Here is a 17,943-nt window from a genome sequence, read left to right as displayed (position 1 = left end):
AACTCTTTGGGCCGAGGGCCACATCTAGGTGGGGAAATTGTATGCAGGGCAGGGGGTTGGGGTGTATGAAGGAGTGCGGGGTGTGGGAGGGGGTGCGGTGTTAGGAATGGGCTCAGGGCAACGGACTAGGGCAAAGGAGGGGTGCAGGGTGTATGAAGGGGCTCAGGGAAGGGGCTTGGGATGCAGGAGGGGTGCAGACTGTGTGAGGGAGCTCAAGGCAGGGGGTTGGGGTGCAGAAGGGGTGTGGAGTGTAGCAGGAGGCTCAGGGCAAGGAGTAGAGGTGCAGGGTGTGGCAGGGGGTTGGGGTGCAGGAGGGGGTGCGGACTGTGTGAGGGAGCTCAAGGCAGGGGGCTGGGGTGCAGGAGGGATGTGGGGTGTAGCAGGAGGCTCAGGGCAGGGAGTAGGGGTGCAGGGTGTGGCAGGGAGTTGGGGTGCAGGAGGAGTGCGGACTGTGTGAGGGAGCTCAAGGCAGGGGGCTGGGGTGCAGGAGGGCTGTGGGGTGTAGCAGGAGGCTCAGGGCAGGGAGTAGGGGTGCAGGTTGTGGCAGGAGGTTGGGGTGCAGGAGGGGTGCCAGGTGCAGGCAGGAGGCTTAGGGCAGGGAGTTGGGGGCAGGATGCAGGAGGGAATCGAGCTCCGGCCCAGTGCCGCTTACCTAAAGCAGTTCCAGGGTGGCAGTGGAGTGCACCAGGGCCAAGGCAGGCTCCCTGCCTAGCCGGGCCCCACGCCGCGCTGGGAAGTGGCCGGAACCACAGCCCTGCACAGTCCGGGGGGACGGGGGGGGGCATAGACGGGACAGGGTTCCGCACGCTGTCCTTGCCACGCCTCCAGGTACCTCCCCCGAAGTTCCCTGTTCCCGGCCAATGGGAGCTGCGGAGGGCGGTGCCTGGAGGCAAGGGCAACACACAGAGCCCTGTGCCTCCCCCACTCCCAGGCCACAGGGACGTGGTGCCGGCCATTTCTGAGAGTGGCGCGGGGCCTGCAGCGCCATAGGGGGCAATCCTGTGGGCTGGATAGTTTGCCCACCCCTGCCCTAAAGGTATGTCTACACAGCAACTAGACACCCATGGCTGGCCCGTGCCAACCAACTCAGGCTTGCAGAGCTCGGGCTGTGGGGCTGTTCCACTGTTGAGGAAATGTCTGGGCTCAGGCTGGTACCCAGGCTCTAGGACCCTGCCAAGTGGGAGGGTCCCAGAGCTCCTGCTGGAGCCTAGAAGTCTTCATGGCCATGAAACAGAGTCACACTGGAGCCAGCTGGCATTGGCCAGCCCTGGGTTTTCCTTTAGTGTGTGGACATACCCCGAGAATTATTCCCAAACAGAAGGGCTGTTTGCATTTCCTAAAGTGTCTGAAATGGAAAACTTCTTACTGATAATTTCATTTTTGCTAGGGCTGTGTGGTTTTTCACTGTATTCCCTCAATGTCAGATAATCTTCACTGAGAGAGTAAATTCACAGTAAGATATCTGGGTGCTGGAAGCCACAGAAAGATCCTAATTAGCAAACCATGGAAAGCAGCACTAAGACAACACACAGTCAGAGACAGCTGTCTGAAAAATAAACAAATTACTTGTGTTTGGTGCCATCCTCTTCGTCGTCTTCTCTAAACTGCTTATTCTCAGGTTCACCATTGTCCTTATTCTGAAAAACAAAAAAAGTTTCTGTCAAGCTTCTACTTTCCAGAATTATGCACAGTAACAAAAGAATGGAGTAGCACCAGAGCCACACTGAAAAGAGGACACAGGACCGATATGAACACCAGTGTTCTGTACAATTTAAATCTGACTTGCTTTTAGGCAAAGATTGAAAATTGAAGCTTTGTCTCTAGCTTGCACCAAAGACAAGGAAAATTAAATTATCTTCTCCTTAGAGGCAGCCATGACACTCAGAACCCATATTCTCCTTATTTCTGGATGTCCAAGCCAATTTGGTGAGCGAACAAGCAGACATGGTAAATTCTAAGCTACGAGACCCGGTCTGCGGTATAAGTACAACCTTGTTTTAAACAACAGAGTAATGTTGAGAGTAGGGCATTGTAGGGCAAAGGACAGTGCAGTAGATTGGTAACAGCTGTGTACAGCTTCACCATGTCACAAGGTTGGGGAGGAGAGCTGAGTTTGGATCCTGAGTTCCCTTGGCTAGGAGGGAAGGCTGAATTCTATTCTGGCCAACAACTGAAGTGATAGTGACTGGATCTGAAGAGAGCCTCATGTTGATATGAAGAGTCCTATTACATCCATCTCCCTGTGAGTGCAGGATTATTCCCTAGCATACAACCAGGTTATGTTTACACTAGCCTGCTTTCTGAAACATATCCCATGTTTGCTAGCAATGGGACAGCTACAGAGTGACTGCAACAATGGGAGTGTGCTGCTTTTAGACAGGGATCCAGGCAGCTGGTGACTTCTTTATGATTTAAAATAACTACGAAGAAAGTTTTAACAGGTTTACAAATCATTACTACATAAATTAATGATTACAACACTGAGCTTATCTTTTTCAGAGAAACATTACGCAGAAATAGAATAATCAAATCTCTATTTAGTAGGGTGTTACCATATTCGAGTGAGTCACTTTCCACTAGCCACGCTGTATTTGCTGGTGATTGTAGTGAGTGCAACTCCTGACTCTACTCATATTTATCAGACCAGCCACGTTCATCAACCTTAATATTAAAAAAATCAGATACGTATGCTAGGATTTATGTGCAGGGGAATGTACTTTGAATAATCAATAAATGGTAACCAAACATCTAAGTATTTACTGGCCCTCTGTTTTGTTGAGTATGGAATTGATACATTATTCTTTCCATAACAATGCCCCATATTTTTTGGAGCCATTCCTCTAATGTGGGGCTTCTTCCCTCCCAATGAGGCACTATTGGAGCTATTAGCAGATGTGAAATTAATTCTTTGAACCTGTTCCACCAGCAGGATTATCAAAGCATCATTTGGTAATCCTCTTGGTGATTTTTGGTAATCATTTGGTAATTGTGACGTGATCTAATTAAAATATGACCATGCAAATCACTGCTGCTGCCACTGTTATATAACTGCAACGAATCTTATACAAAGTGTAACACGTGGCCAGAAAGGGTTAAGCATCCTGCAAAATAATTGACCCAGGTTCAAACTTTAGAGACATGTTAGAAAGGTATGTAAATGGTAATTAAGGCCATTCCATGTTATATAGGCTAGAAATGCAAACTCTGAAATGCAAACCTATATTGTTAGAAATTAAAAGTGATACTAATTGTGTTTACTTATATCTTGTTTAATGATTAGCCATGTAAACAGACAGTGCCTGTCTGTCACTATAGCTATTAATTCAGAAATCAAAAGGGAATATTAACATTTAGATGAATCTTGGGTGTAATAATGTCATTGTCTATATGTCACTTTAAAGTTTCTGATAATTTATCCATTAGGCAGTCTGTCTTATGTAAATCCATGTAGCTAATTACCGGTGACACTTAAGAAACAGGTCCACTTCAAAGTATCGTTGATTGCCTATTGTTCGCCTAAGGACGCCGAACTATATAAAGATGCCTTGGGTCCCAATCCTATTTATCTCAGACCTGCCTGATGCTTCACACAGAGGAAGCTTAAGTCACAAGGCTGAGATCCCAGACCTGACTGGACCACCCTGAATATAAACATTTGGACTACAACCTATGAACTATTTCTGAAAGAACTCTTTGCAACTACAAAGCTCACCATCTCTGCTATGAATTCAATCTCAAGAATTGAACTCATGCCTGTATGTATATTGATCTTTTAACCAACACTCTCTCTCTTCTTTTTTAATAAATGTTAGTTTGGTTAAGAAGAATTGGCTATAAGCGTGTATTTGGGTAAGATCTGGAATATTCATTAACCTGGGAGGCAATGTGTCCAATCTTTTGGGATTGGTAGAACTTTCTTATATGATGAGTAAGATTTTCAGTAATCCTCATCATATTTGACTTGAGTATCTGGGTGAAGGCCTAAGGCTGGGTTACTTTAAGGAACTATGTTGTTGGCTTCTGGGTAACCAGTGAAGAATTACAGAAGCTGTTTTCTGCTGGCTTAGTAAATCTAAGTATTCGAATATCCACCAGCTTTGGGGATTGTCTGCCCCATTCTTTGCAGTTCACCTTAATTGAGTGACCTCAGTTGGCTCCCCTGGGACTCTAGTCACAGTAATAATTATCCAGCATTTATAACATTTCATTATGAAGCATATCCCAAAATTCTCTGATAACCGGACAGGTGTACCATGCCTCTTTCAACACAATGTCACCAACTTTTATCCCTATTCACTCTCTATATCTATTTTTAAACCTGACTGATATGAGGTACCATTGAAATAGATATTAAGGAATTTTATTTTATTTAGGTACAGACTGAGGTTGCTGACTTTTTTCCCAGACCAAAGCCAGTTCCTCTGGGGTAATTTGTCTATCGAATTCTTTTTTTCTTTATTAATATGTAGACTTTTTTTGTTAGGAAAATCATCAGCAAAGATTGACATTAATTTGTTATATATTTTTTTTCTAATCAACAAGAAGTCATCACTTCTACTAACGTTGGGTTTCTATGGAAAAGTTTTCTAGGAAACTGGGAAACATAATGCCTAACTTGAAAGTACTGGTACCACAGGAGAGTGGGCCAGTTAAAGCAGGTTTTGGTTTCTAAATGAGTTAGAAAAGTTTCTTTGGTGAACAGTTGGCCGAGCACATGTATTTCATGGCTCTCCGAAACTTCAAAACTCTGCTGTATGATTTGGATTAAAATTTGGATTATTTGCAATGGGTATAATTAGCAAAGAAAATGAATGTATTATCTCTAGTTCTGTCCCAAACCCATACAGTAGCCTTTGCCAAAGGATTTATATAAATTGCATGAAGACATGTACATAGGTGAATTTGGTTTGTTTTAATCCATGCTATCCTAGCAATATTTAGACTGCCACAATTTTCCTGTTCAATAAAGACCCAGTGTTTGCTTGAGCTGCCTGGCTTGATGGTACCATGTAACATTTAGAACTAGTTCACCCTGTTTAATGGAACTGTAGAGTATCTGCACTCTCTCTCTTTTCTTATTCTATATGAACTCTAACATTCTTTGTATTCTTGCTAGAGCTTCCCCAGAAGATTTTGAAACAAGAAGGATATCTTTGGCAAAATATTCAATTTAACGGTAAATATTCTTCCTACCAAGAAACTGTGCATTTCCCTCAGCATGCAAACTTTGTTCATTTGCTGAAGTAGAGGTTTGACATCTTCTTCTGCTATCCCTCGATGCGAGGATGACATCTGCCAAGGGGGATCATTGGTGAGTATTTAAGTGTCAGAGGAACCCAATTTGTGCCCTGCAGATTTTCCCACAGAAATGGAATCTTGGAGGAGACATACTTGTTGGCTGAACTGTTGTGCCCTTTCTTTCCTCCTTTGTCGCTTCTGTCTCATGAGCACGTCTGTTCTCCTCAAAGTGGGCTGTGGCTTGGTGTATGGTGTGACGCCACTGTGTTCTGTTTCACGCCAAGTCCTCCCAGTGTGTTGGGCTGATGTCTCCCTTTTTAAGATGTACTTTCAGTATGTCTTTGAAGTGCTTCGGATGCCCTCCGCAAGCCCTCCTTCCTTGATTTAACTGAGAGAAGAGCACTTGCTTCGGGAGGAGAATGTCAGGCATATGTACACAGTGGCCAGCCCAGCAGAGTTGGTATTTAAGGACCTGCGCTTCTACACTGCTGATGTTGGCTGCAGAGAGAATGCTTATGTTACTGTGTCAGTCTTCCCAGCTGGTCCTGAGAATCCTACTGAGGCAGCATTCCTGGAACCCCTCCAGCGGCTTGAGATGTTGTCTGTAGGTTACCCAGGTCTCACACCCATAGAGAAGGGTGGGGATGACAACTGCCTTGTAAACCAAGATCTTAGTATCTGTTTGTAGATCCCTATCATTGAATACTTGTTTGAGTAGTCTTCTAAAGGATGTGCTGGCACAGCTGAACGTGTATTCAATTTCTGTGTCAACGCTGGCTGGTTAGGAAAGGTGGCTGCCATGGTACAGAAAATGGCTGTGATCCAGGCTGTGATAGGCATCTGAAAAAAGATTTAGGGTGCTTTGCAGGTCGGCCTGTGTGTGTGCAAGAATGACACAGGAATCTGCATACTGAAGCTCAGTGATGCCAATTCTCGTGATCTTAGATTTTGTTTGGAGACGTTCAAGATTGAGGAGTTGGCCATCCATATGATCCTGATTCCCAATTCCATCAGGAAGGTGGTCGCAAACGAGAATCAGGATCACGGCAAATAAAATGGAGAAGAGTGTTGGAGCAATGACACAGCCTTGCTTGACACCGGCGCGAATGATGAATGGTTCGGTCTCTGAGCCATTGCACAGAATGGTGGCAGTCATCCCATCATGGAGTAGTCTGATGATAGAAATGAATTTCTGTGGACAGCCAAACCTAAACAGCACCTTCCATAGGGCATCACGGTTAATAGAGTCAAAGGCCTTGGTTAGGTCAATGAATGGCATGATAGTTCCGGGTGTTGCTCTCTGCACTTTTCCTGAATCGGTCATGCCATGAAGATCATGTTGGTTGTGCCTTGGGATGACCTGAAGTCTCGCTGTGATTCAGGGAGGAGTTCCTCAGCAAAGGCGGGAGGCAGTTTAGTAGGATCCAGGCAAGAATCTTCCCTGTGATGAAGAGGAGAGCAATACCTCTGTAGTTCCAGCACAAAACTGACATCTTACAGCTGCTTCAGGTTGTTTGAGATTCAATTCCAAAGCATCTTATGGAATTTGTTGCCCATTTGCACCCAAATGTTTTCTGGAGGGACAACTTCTCTGTATCTGGAAAATTACACATAGTGATGTCTGACCCAACTCACAGCAGCTTTACATGACAGTTCTTAAGGCATGTCTACCCTACAGCTCCTACAGTGGCACAACTAGAGTACTGCAGCTGTGCTGCTGTAGTGCCGTTGTTCCTTACATCGACAGACAGGTTTTTCTGTCACTTTAATTAATCCACCTCTTTCAGAGGCGGTAGCTAAGTTGATAGAAGAATTCATCCATCAGCTAAGCTGCGTCTACAGTGCAGGTTAGGTCAACCTAACTACCTCATGCAAAGCATGAAATTTTTCACAGCCCTGAGCGATGCAGCTAGTTTGACCTAAATTTTAGGTGTAGACCAGGCCTCAGAACATTTGTGGCCACTGGCATCTGATCTACACTAGTGCTACCACTGCAAATACCTAGCTATACCTCCTTCTACTATGGTCAATGATTAGATACAATGTGCTGAGATAGTACGACAATGGGTGCAACAGAATCTCTCTCTCTGGTGTCTTCCCTGATGGGAGGAAGAGCGAATGAGGCATTGTTCCTTTTTTGGGTGAGAGTGAGTAGAGTAAAGGAGATAATGGGGATTGTGGCAAGTAGGGAGCATAAGAACGGCCATACTGGGTCAGTTCAATGGTCCATCTAGACCAGTATCCTGTCCTCTGACAGTGGCCCGTTCCAGATGCTTCAGAAGGAATGAACAGAACAGGGAAATTTCAAGTGATCCGTCCTATCATCCAGGCCTAGCTTCTGGCAGCTTCAGCTTTAGGAACACCCAGAGCATGAGGTTACATACCTGACTATCTTGGCTAATAGCCATTGATGTACCTATCCTCCATGAACTTACCTAATTCTTTTTTGAACCCAGTTATATTTTTGGCCTTCACAACATCCTCTGGCAACAAGTTCCACAAGCTGGTGTGTTTTATGGGAAGAAATACTTCCTTTTGTTTGTTTTAAACCTACTGCCTATTAATTTCATTGAGTGACCCCTGATTTTTATGTTACGTGAAAGGATAAATAATACTTCCTTATGCACTTTCTCCACACCACTCATGATTTTATAGACCTCTATCATATTCCTCCCCCACCCAGTTGTCTCTTTTCTAAGTTCAACAGTGCCTGTCTTCTTAATTTTAACTTGTTTGGAACCTTTTTCATGTGCCTAATCATTACTGCTGCCCTTCTTTGCGCCTTTTCCAATTCAAACATATATGTTTTAGATGGGCCGACCAGAAATGCATGCAGTATTCATATGGCATTATGATATTTCTGTTTTATTATATATCCCTTTCCTAATGGTTCCTAACATTCCGTTAACCATTTTTGACAGCCGCTGCACACTGAGGGGATGTTTTCAGAGAATTATCCACGACTCCAAGATCTCTTTCTTGAGTGATCACTCATTTAAACCCCATCATTTTGTACATATAGCTGGAATTATTTTTTCCAATGTGCATTAATTTGCATTTATCAATACTGAACTTCATCTACCATTTTGTCACCCAGTTTTGTGAGATCCCTTTGTAACTCTTCACAGTCAGCTTTGGACTTAACTATGAGGAGTAACTTTGTATCATCTGCAAATTTTGACACATCACTGTTTACCCCTTTTCCAGATCATGTATGAATATGCTGAAGTCCCAACAGATCCCTGGGGGACCCTTCTATTTATCTCTTTCCATTGCGAAAACTAACCATTTATTCCTACTCTGTGCATCCTATCTTTTACCCAGTCACTGATGCATGAGAGCACCTTCCCTCTTAGCCCAAGACTGCTTAGTTTGCTTAAGAGTTTTTGGTAAGGGATCTTGTCAAAAGCTTTCTGAAAGTCCAAATACATATATTAACCTGATCACCCTTTTCCACATGCTTGACTCCCTCAAAGAACCCTAATAGATTGGAGAGGCATGATTTCTCTTTACAAAAGCCATGTTGACTCTTCCCCAACATACCATGTTCATCTACATATCTGATAATTTTGTTCTTTACTATATTTTCAGCCAATTTGCCTAGTACTGAAGTTAAGCTTACCAGCCTGTAAATCCCAGAATCACCTCTGAAGACTTTTTTTTAAATTGGCATTATATTAGCTACCCTCCAGTCATCTGGCACAAAGCCTGATTTAAGTGATAGATTGCATACTATAGTTAGTAGTTTTGCCATTTCATATCTGAGTTTCTTCAAAATTACCGGGTGAATACCAACTGGTCCTGGTGACTTAGTACTAATTTATCCAGTTGTTCCAAAATCTCCTCTATTGACACTCAATCTGGGATAGTCCCTCAGACATGTCACCTAAAAAGAATGGCTCAGATGTGAGGATCGCCCTCATGTCCTCTGGTGAAAAACGATGCAAAGAATTCATTTAGTTTTTCCACAACGGCTTTGTCTTCCCTGAGTGCTCCTTAAGCATCTCCATTATCCAGCAGCCCCATTGAATGTTTGGCAGGCTTCCTGCTTCTGATGGACTTAAATAATGTTTTGCTGTTAGTTTTGTGTCCTTAGCTAGTTGCTCTTCAAATTCATTCTTGGCCTGCCTTATTATACTTTTACACTTGACTTACCAGAGTTTATGCTTCTTTCTATTTTCCTCAGTAGAATTTGACTTCCAATTTTTAAAAAATGCCTTTTTGCCTCTCAACTGCCTCTTTTACTCTGTTGTTTAGCCAGTGGGTGGGGGTTTGTTTGGTTTTTTTTGGTCCTCATACTTACTGGGGTGCAGAAGTATACATTTAGTTTGATCTCTATTACGGTGTTTTTCAATAGTCTCCAGGCATTTTACTCTGGTGACAGTTCCTTTTAATTTCCATTTAACTAGTTTCCTCATTTTTGTGTAGTTCCCCTTTTAAAGTTAAATGTTACTGTGGTGGGTCTCCAGCATTTTCCCCCCTACGAGGATCTTAATTTTAAATATATTATGACTCCTATTACCAATCGGTTCAGCTATATTCACCTCTTGGACCAGATTCTACATTCGACTTAGGACTAAATCAAGAATTGCTTCTCCCATTGTGAGTTCCAGGACTGGCTGCTCCAAGAAGCAGTCATCAATGGTGTCTAGAAATTCTATCACTGCATCACTTTCTGAGGTGACACATACCCAGTCAACAGGAAGAAAGTTGAAATTCCAGTTATTGCATTTTCTGCCTTTATAGCCTCTTTAACCTCCTTGGGCATTTCACAATCACTGTCACCATTCTGGTCAGGTGGTTGGTAGTATATTACTATTGCTAAACTCTTATTATTCAAGCATGGGATTTCTCTCCACAGAGATTCCATGGCACAGTTTGATTCATATAAGATTTTTACTTTATATGACTTTCTGCTCTCTTTCACATATAGGGCCACTCCCTCACCAGCACAACCTTCTGTCATTCCTATATACTTTGTACCCTAGTATCACCATGTCCCACGGATTATGCTCATTCCACCAACTCTCCCTGATGCCTCTTATATCAATATCCTCATTTAATGCCAGATACTCTAGTCCACCCATTTTAGTATTTAGATTTCAAGCATTTGTATACAAGCACTTGTACAGTTTCTCAATATTCAGTTGCTTGCCTTCATATGTTATATTTCAGTGAGATTCTTTTACATTTGACTGCTCCTCACTACCTCCTACCTCTACTTTACCAACTTCTTTCCTATCTTTACTAGGATATAGAGAGTTTCCCTTTTAATAAATTCAGCCTGATGTTTCCACAAAACTGTGTGCTCCTCCACACTGGTCAGCCTTCCCCCAGTGCTTAGTTCAAAAAATCCTCTACAACCTTTTAAATTTTAAATTCCAGAAATCTGGCTCCATTTTGGTTTATGTGGAGCCCATCCTTCATGTATAGGCTCCTCCTTTCCCAAAAGGTTCCTTAGTTATTAATACATGTAAAACACTTCTCCCTTCACCATCATCTCATCCACACATTGAGATCCTGCAGTTTTGCCTGTCTTCCTGACTCTGCGCATGGAACGGGAAACATTTCAGAAAATGCTACCATGGGGTTATGGGTTACAGAAGAGGCAGTAAGCCTCAGAACCTGCACATATGCTGCTACAAGTTGCTCGTCACTAACATAAATACCTGTAAACTGCACTCCCTTCCTTCTGATTACCTGCTGCTAATACAGCTGCACCAGACAGAACAAAAACAGAGTAGACCTGAAACCCATGTCCTAAAATTTAGGTCTCTCTCTCTCAAGAGAAATTAATGCTGGTTCCTTCTTTGCAACAATGGCTGTTAAACAAGATTTCAGGTTTCATTAGCAGGATCATTCAAACCATGTGCTAATGTTCCCAGTTCCCAAAGTCAGCCTGCAAAGCCAGGAAATGCTGAGCAGCACAGCTTCTCTGAAACCAAACTAGGTAAGAAATAATCATGGCTTTACAGTTAAGTGTTCTTTTGTCACTGAGTCTTTTACAGAAGGGCCTTTGTTCAGTCTGTTTTCTCATAGAGCCATGGTTGCTTAATCAATAGATCAATGTGTGGATCATACTTCCTTTTGAGACTGCAGAGAGAAATCCTTTTATTTCCCTCAATTCCATTTCCAGTCACCCTATAAATTATAAAGTAGGGCTCTCAGTGTTGCTCTTGAACAGTTTAGCAATACATGCTAGCTGAGTAAAGTCAAGTTACCAGTTAATAGTGGGTTACGGAGGTGCACTAGGAGAGGGTTATGTGTTTTTAAAAAATATAAACTCTGTCTTCCAACGTGTACCTGATTCATACTGCTCCTAGTCAATTTCATACTGGAGCATGTCATAAGGTGGGCAGCAAGAGGACTGCCTATTGAGTAATGCCTAGGAAGCTGAGCTTTGAAGACACATCATATTTGTTTCTCCACCCACCATCCACCCTGACAGGACTGGAGCTTCATGACTCTGTTGCATAGGAAAACAAATTATTGGATCAATGCAACAGAAAAGGGCCCTGAAAATGCCTGTAGCCCCATGGAATTATTGTGCACAAAGACAACAGCACAGAGGGGAAGGGTAAGCAATCACAGCACAGCGTCAATAACCATCATCTTTGCCTGCGGACAGCAACCTCTTGACACACCATGGCTCTTTACACAGACTGACTCCAACAGAAAGTCACTTCAGACACACAGTACAAGCTGGGACCTACCTACACAACAGCTTAGGTTAGAAGATGAAACACCAGCAGATTCTTACAGGAATTTTAAGAGTGTCACATTTCTGAAGGTGTTAGTTGCTGTCCTTTCAAACTAAAGCAATGTTTGTTTCTGAATCATAGAATATCAGGGTTGGAAGGGACCTCAGGTGGTCATCTAGTCCAACCCCCTGCTCAAAGCAGGACTAATCCCCAATTAAATCATCCCAGCCAGAGCTTTGTCAAGTCTGACCTTAAAAACCTCTAAGGAAGGAGATGCCACCACCTCCCTAGGGAACCCATTCCAGTGCTTCACCACCCTCCTAGTGAAATAGTGTTTCCTAATATCCAAACGAGACCTCCCCCACTGCAACTTGAGACCATTACTCCTTGTTCTGTCATCTGCCTCCACTGAGAACAGTCTAGAGCCATCCTCTTTGGAACCTCCTTTCAGGTAGCTGAAAGCATCTATCAAATCATCCCTCATTCTTCTCATCTGCAGACTAAATAATCCCAGTTCCCTCAGCCTCTCCTCATAAATCATGTGCTCCAGCCCCCTAATCATTTTTGTTGCCCTCCACTGGACTTTTTCCAATTTTTCCACATCCTTCTTGTAGTGTGGGGCCCAAAACTGGGCACATTACTCATAGACTCATAGGTCAGAAGGGACCAATATGATCATCTAGTCTGACCTCCTGCACAAGGCAGGCCACAGAACCCTACCCATCCACTTTTATAACAACCCCTAACTCAGGACTGAGTTATTGAAATCCTCAAAATTGGTTTGAAGACCTCAAGCTGCAGAGAATCCACCAGCAAGCGACCCATGCCCCACGCTGCAGGGGAAGGCGAAAAACCTCCAGGGCCCCTGCCAATCCGCCCTGGAGGAAAATTCCTTCCCGACCCCAAATATGGCGATCAGCTAAACCCTGAGCATGTGGGCAAGACTCACCAGCCAGCACCCAAGAAGGAATTCTCTGCAGTAACTCAGTTCCCATCCCATCCAACATCTCCCCGCACACCACTGAGCAGACTTATCTGGTGATAATCCAAGATCAATTGCCCAAATTAAACTATTCTATCATAACATCCCCTCCATATACTTATCCAGCTTAGTCTTAAAGCCAGAAAAGTCTTTTGCCCCCACTACTTCCCTCGGAAGGCTGTTCCAGAACTTCACTCCCCTAATGGTTAGAAACCTTCGTCTAATTTCAAGTCTAAACTTCCTTATATCCAGTTTATACCCATTCGTCCTCGTGCCTACATTAGTACTAAACTTAAATAATTCCTCTCCCTCCCTAACGTTAACCCCCCTGATATATTTATATAGAGCAAGCATATCCCCCCTCACCAATGTCGAATAGAGGGGAATGATCACGTCCCTCGATCTGCTGGCAATGCCCCTACTTATACAGCCCAAAATGCCGTTAGCCTTCTTGGCAACAAGGGCACACTGTTGACTCATATCCAGCTTCTCATCCACTGTAACCCCTAGGTCCTTTTCTGCAGAACTGTTTCCTAGCCATTTGGTCCCTAGTCCGTAGCAGTGCATGGGATTCTTCCTTCCTAAGTGCAGGGCTCTGCACTTGTCCTTGTTGAACCTCAACAGATTTCTTCTGGCCCAATCCTCTAATTTGTCTAGGTCCCTCTGTATCCTATCCCTACCCTCCAGCGTATCTACTACTCCTCCCAGTTCAGTGTTATCTGCAAACTTGCTGAGGGTGCAGTTCACGCCATCCTCCAGATCATTAATGAAGATATTGAACAAAACAGGCCACAAGACTGACCCTTGGGGCATTCCACTTAATACTGGCTGCCAACTAGACATGGAGCCATTGATCATTAGCCACTGAGCCCAACAATCTAGCCAGCATTCTATCCACCTTATAGTCCATTTATCCAGCCCATACTTCTTTAACTTGCTGGCAAGAATACTGTGGGAGACTATAACATAAGCTTTGCTGAAGTCCAGGAATAACACATTCACTGCTTTCCACTCATCCACAAACCCAGTTATCTCATCATAGAAGGCAATTAGGTTAGTCAGGCATGACTTGCCCTTGGTGAATCCATGCTGACTGTTCCTGATCACTTTCCTCTCCTCTAAGTGCTTCAGATTTGATTTCTTGAGGACTTGTTCCATGATTTTTCCAGGGAGGTGAGGCGAGGCTGACTGGCCTGTAGTTCCCCAGATCCTCCTCCTTCCCTTTTTTAAAGATGGGCACTACATTAGCCTTTTTCCAGTCATCCAGGACACCTCCCCCAATTGCCATGAGTTTTCAAAGATAATGGCCAATGGCTCTGCAATAACATCTGCCAACTCCTTTAGCACCCTTGGATGCAGCGCATCCGGTCCCATGGACTTGTGCTCGTCCAGCTTTTCTAAATAGTCCCGAACCACTTCTTTCTCCACAGAGGGCTGGTCAACTCCACCCCATACTGTGCTGCTCAGTGCAGCAGTCTGAGAGCTGACCTTGATTCGCTCACCAGATGACACTATCCTGATTATTTACGAATACTGGGAAAGAGGCCCTTCATTGTGGCATTTTAGCCCAGCTTATGGTTCTGTTGTGTTTTTTGCAGCCACCTGTCTGTCCTTTCCAGCATACTCTGAGTTCCACCAACCATCTGGGATTCCTATCTGAACATGTGCATTTTCTAACAAAGCAATCATACAATTAATACAGTGTAATTCATTGCAGCCCCGTTGTCTGCTACTTCCCCCCTCTGTCTTCCCTGCAGCTTCTTCCTTGGCAAGCTGCCTTCCACCATCATCTTCTCCAGATGGTCTCCACTTCTGCTTACTGCCCATGTACAACACTAACTTTCATTTCTCAAGCTCCAGGAGAGGAAACATTTCTCTTCGCAACACTGCAGTGCCCAGCTATTGGATTCTATTTCCAGTAATAGCTCCACATTTCAAATGCTCCAGTCATTTTCCTTCCTTGGAGGTGGTCAATTTCCACAAGTCTGTGGAGCAATAAGTCAGTTCAAGGCACTAGCCAGAGAGGCTTCACCTTTGTTTTCTTGTATTTAAACTGAAAGCAGCAGGAGGAGCTGAAAACAACCCTTGTATTGCTCTGCCCTTATTTCTAGCACATCCTCTTTCTGGTATGCCCTGTGGTGAGACTCCAACAATGCTGGTTATTAGCAATAGTAAGTCACACCACTGGAGGTAGCTGTATAGCTAAGGCCTACAAAACTGCATGCTAGCTGCCTGCAAATGAAAGTCTCTCTCATATCTCAGTCTGCTAGGCATAGACAGCCCTTGGATGAACTACCAGGATAAAATATATATATATTTGGATTGCAATGTTTGAGAACTAACTACCAGATTGTAAATGAGCAGTGTGTGTGTGTGTATGTGTATATATATATACACACATATACACACACACACACACACACACACAGTAGTTACTTAGTTCTCAAACACTGCAATCTTCATCCATTACTTTTGGCCTGAAGCCACCAATATTAAAATTACTTTTGGGTGGATAAGGTAGGGCATTAATAAAGCAAAGAGGTTTAAGATAAAAAAGGACTTTGTTTTACAAAGATGTTAAAGGGGACTAGACTATTTCCGGATAAAGACACAACTCCCCTTTCCCCTGTCCCAAAGGCTGACGCTGAATTATTCAAAGAGGACTAGCATCCTGATGCTACACAATGCTAGTGGCAAAGATTCACAAAGAACAAACTGGTAATAGCCCAACTTAAAAGAATATATGTGGACACATAAGACTGCAGAATTTGGGCCCTGCAAGAATGTTTGATGGAAGTTAGGGTATAGTCAGTGTCCAAGTGTTATCTTCTTATTCCCTTAGCAAATGCCAGATGGCAATAAAGATACATTTGGCTGCAGTACACTAAGCAAGTGCCAGATGGCGACACTACAGAAAAATACATATGGTGGGTGTAGGCAACTGTCAGCAAGAAACTGCACCCTGCTTTTCTTCCAGCCTCTGGGCCATTGCTGTCCCAGCACTCACCATCTACACCCAAAGAGCTGCCTTTCCATGCTAAGGATTATTGGTAGCATCTAAAGGACTTTGCTCAGATCACAAGGTCTATACTCTCCATTGCAGTATCAATGTCCCCAAATGCCTGTAGCATTTCTGGGGAAATCATCAGGTTATGTACCACATCAGCTTCCCGAACTCAAGCATGAACGGCACGGGACAGTACGCCTTGTTGGTCAGCAGGAGGGAATGTGGTCTCAGCAGGTGCTTCAACCTCCTGCTTTTCCCCTTTATACAGTTTAGTGTTACATCTGAGATTGTGTGCCATGCAACACGGGTATCTTTCTTCTCACCTGATCAGCAGACTAAGCCCGATCCTGTCAGATGCAGCAGTGATCTGTGGGTTTATCACAGGGGTCGGCAACCTTTCAGAAGTGGTGTGCCGAATCTTCATTTATTCACTCTAATTTAAGGTTTCGTGTGCCAATAATATATTTTACCATTTTTAGAAGGTCTCTTTCTATGAGTCTATAATATATAACTAAACTATTGTTGTATGTAAAGTAAATAAGGTTTTTAAAATGTTTAAGAAGCTTCATTTAAAATTAAATTAAAATGCAGAGTCCCCCGGACCGGTGGCCAGGACCCAGGCAGTGTGAGTGCCACTGAAAATCAGCTAGAGCGTCGCCTTCGGCCCGCATGCTATAGGTTGCCTATCCCTGGTTTATCACCTCCCAGCTGGATTACTGTAATGTCCTAAAACTGGGGGACAGTGAAGGCTGCAAAGCAGCTCCACTTAGTTCTGTGTGCAGCCCTGCATCTTCCAGCTAGAGCAGAGTATCAGGAGCACATCATCCCACGGCTCCATGTTTCTCTGGGCCACTCTTCAGTACCAACATATTTCAGTGTCCTAGTCCCAATCTACAAAGGCCTCAGTGGACAGGCCTCGACTACCTGAGGATATTGTGCTTGTCATCATGAGTACAGACCGGCACTGTCATGACAAATACAAAATTAATAGAGCCAAGGCAAGGCTATAAGGCTTTTTCAACAGCAGGACCTTATCAATTAACTATACAATCCTATCCCCTTAAGAGCTAGAGGAGAGCCATCTCTTTGCATTTGCATTCATAGATACATGCAGTAAAGCCAAGAGGAACTTAAGTCACCTAGCCTGACTGTCTGTCAGTCACAGGACACAGAATTTCATCCAGATACCATAAGAACATAAGAATAGCCTTACTGGGTCAGACCAAAGGTCCATCTAACCCAGTACCCTGTCTTCTGACAATGGACAGTGCCAGGTGCCTCAGAGGAAATGAACAGAACAGATCATCAAGTGATCCATCCCCTGTTGCTCATTCCCAGCTTCTGGCAAACAGAGGCTAAGGACACCTTTCCTGCCCATTCTGACTAATAGACCTTGATGGACCTACCCTCCATGAACTTATCTAGTTCTTTTTTGAACCCTGTTATGGTCCTGGCTTCACAACATCCTCTGGCAAGGAGTTCCACAGGTTGACTGTGTAGTGTGTGAAGAAATACTTCCTTTTATTTGGTTTTAAACTTGCTGCCTATTAATTTCATTTGGTGACCCCTAGTTCTTGTGTTATGAGAAGCAGTAAACAACACTTCCTCTTTTACTTTCTCTACACCAGTGATGATGTTATAGACCTCAGTCATATCTGCCCTTAGCAGTCTCTTTTCCAAGCTGAAAAGTCCCAGTCTTATTAATCTCTCCTTATACAGAAGATGTTACGTACCCCTCATCATTTTTGTTGCCCTTTTCTGAACCTTTTCCCGTTCCAATATATCTTTTTTGAGATGGGGCGACCACATCTGCACACAGTATTCAAGATGTGGGCATACCATGGATTTATATAGAGGCAATATAATATTATCTGTCCTATTATCTATTCCTTTCTTAATTATTCCCCTGCATTAAGCCCAAAAACTTGTGTATGACTAAAGCAGATCATCCAGAAAGACATCTAGTCTTGACATGAACATATAAGGAAACGAAGATTCCACCACTTCTCTTGGTA

The 17,943-nt window shown here is 43.7% G+C and overlaps 1 protein-coding gene across 6 annotated transcripts in view; it reads right to left on the bottom strand.

The window, feature by feature from the left end:
* The window catches only part of CCDC12 (coiled-coil domain containing 12), a 91,375-nt gene that overhangs the window by 37,943 nt on the left and 35,489 nt on the right, over positions 1–17,943 (bottom strand). For 5 of the 6 annotated variants that reach the window (XM_050942822.1, XM_050942823.1, XM_050942824.1 and 2 more), the window contains one exon: positions 1,567–1,637. In XM_050942822.1, the coding sequence (XP_050798779.1) occupies positions 1,567–1,637 (71 nt within the window). Of the gene's footprint in view, positions 1–1,566; positions 1,638–14,761; positions 14,907–17,943 lie in introns of all 6 variants that reach the window. The other variant, XM_050942827.1, reaches the window with a different exon arrangement.

This window comes from Gopherus flavomarginatus, chromosome 2 (genome assembly GCF_025201925.1).
Source record: "Gopherus flavomarginatus isolate rGopFla2 chromosome 2, rGopFla2.mat.asm, whole genome shotgun sequence".
NCBI classification, from domain to species: Eukaryota; Metazoa; Chordata; order Testudines; family Testudinidae; genus Gopherus; species Gopherus flavomarginatus.
The sequence above is the reverse complement of the archived record's forward strand: the minus strand, read 5'-3'. Positions and strand labels throughout refer to the sequence as shown.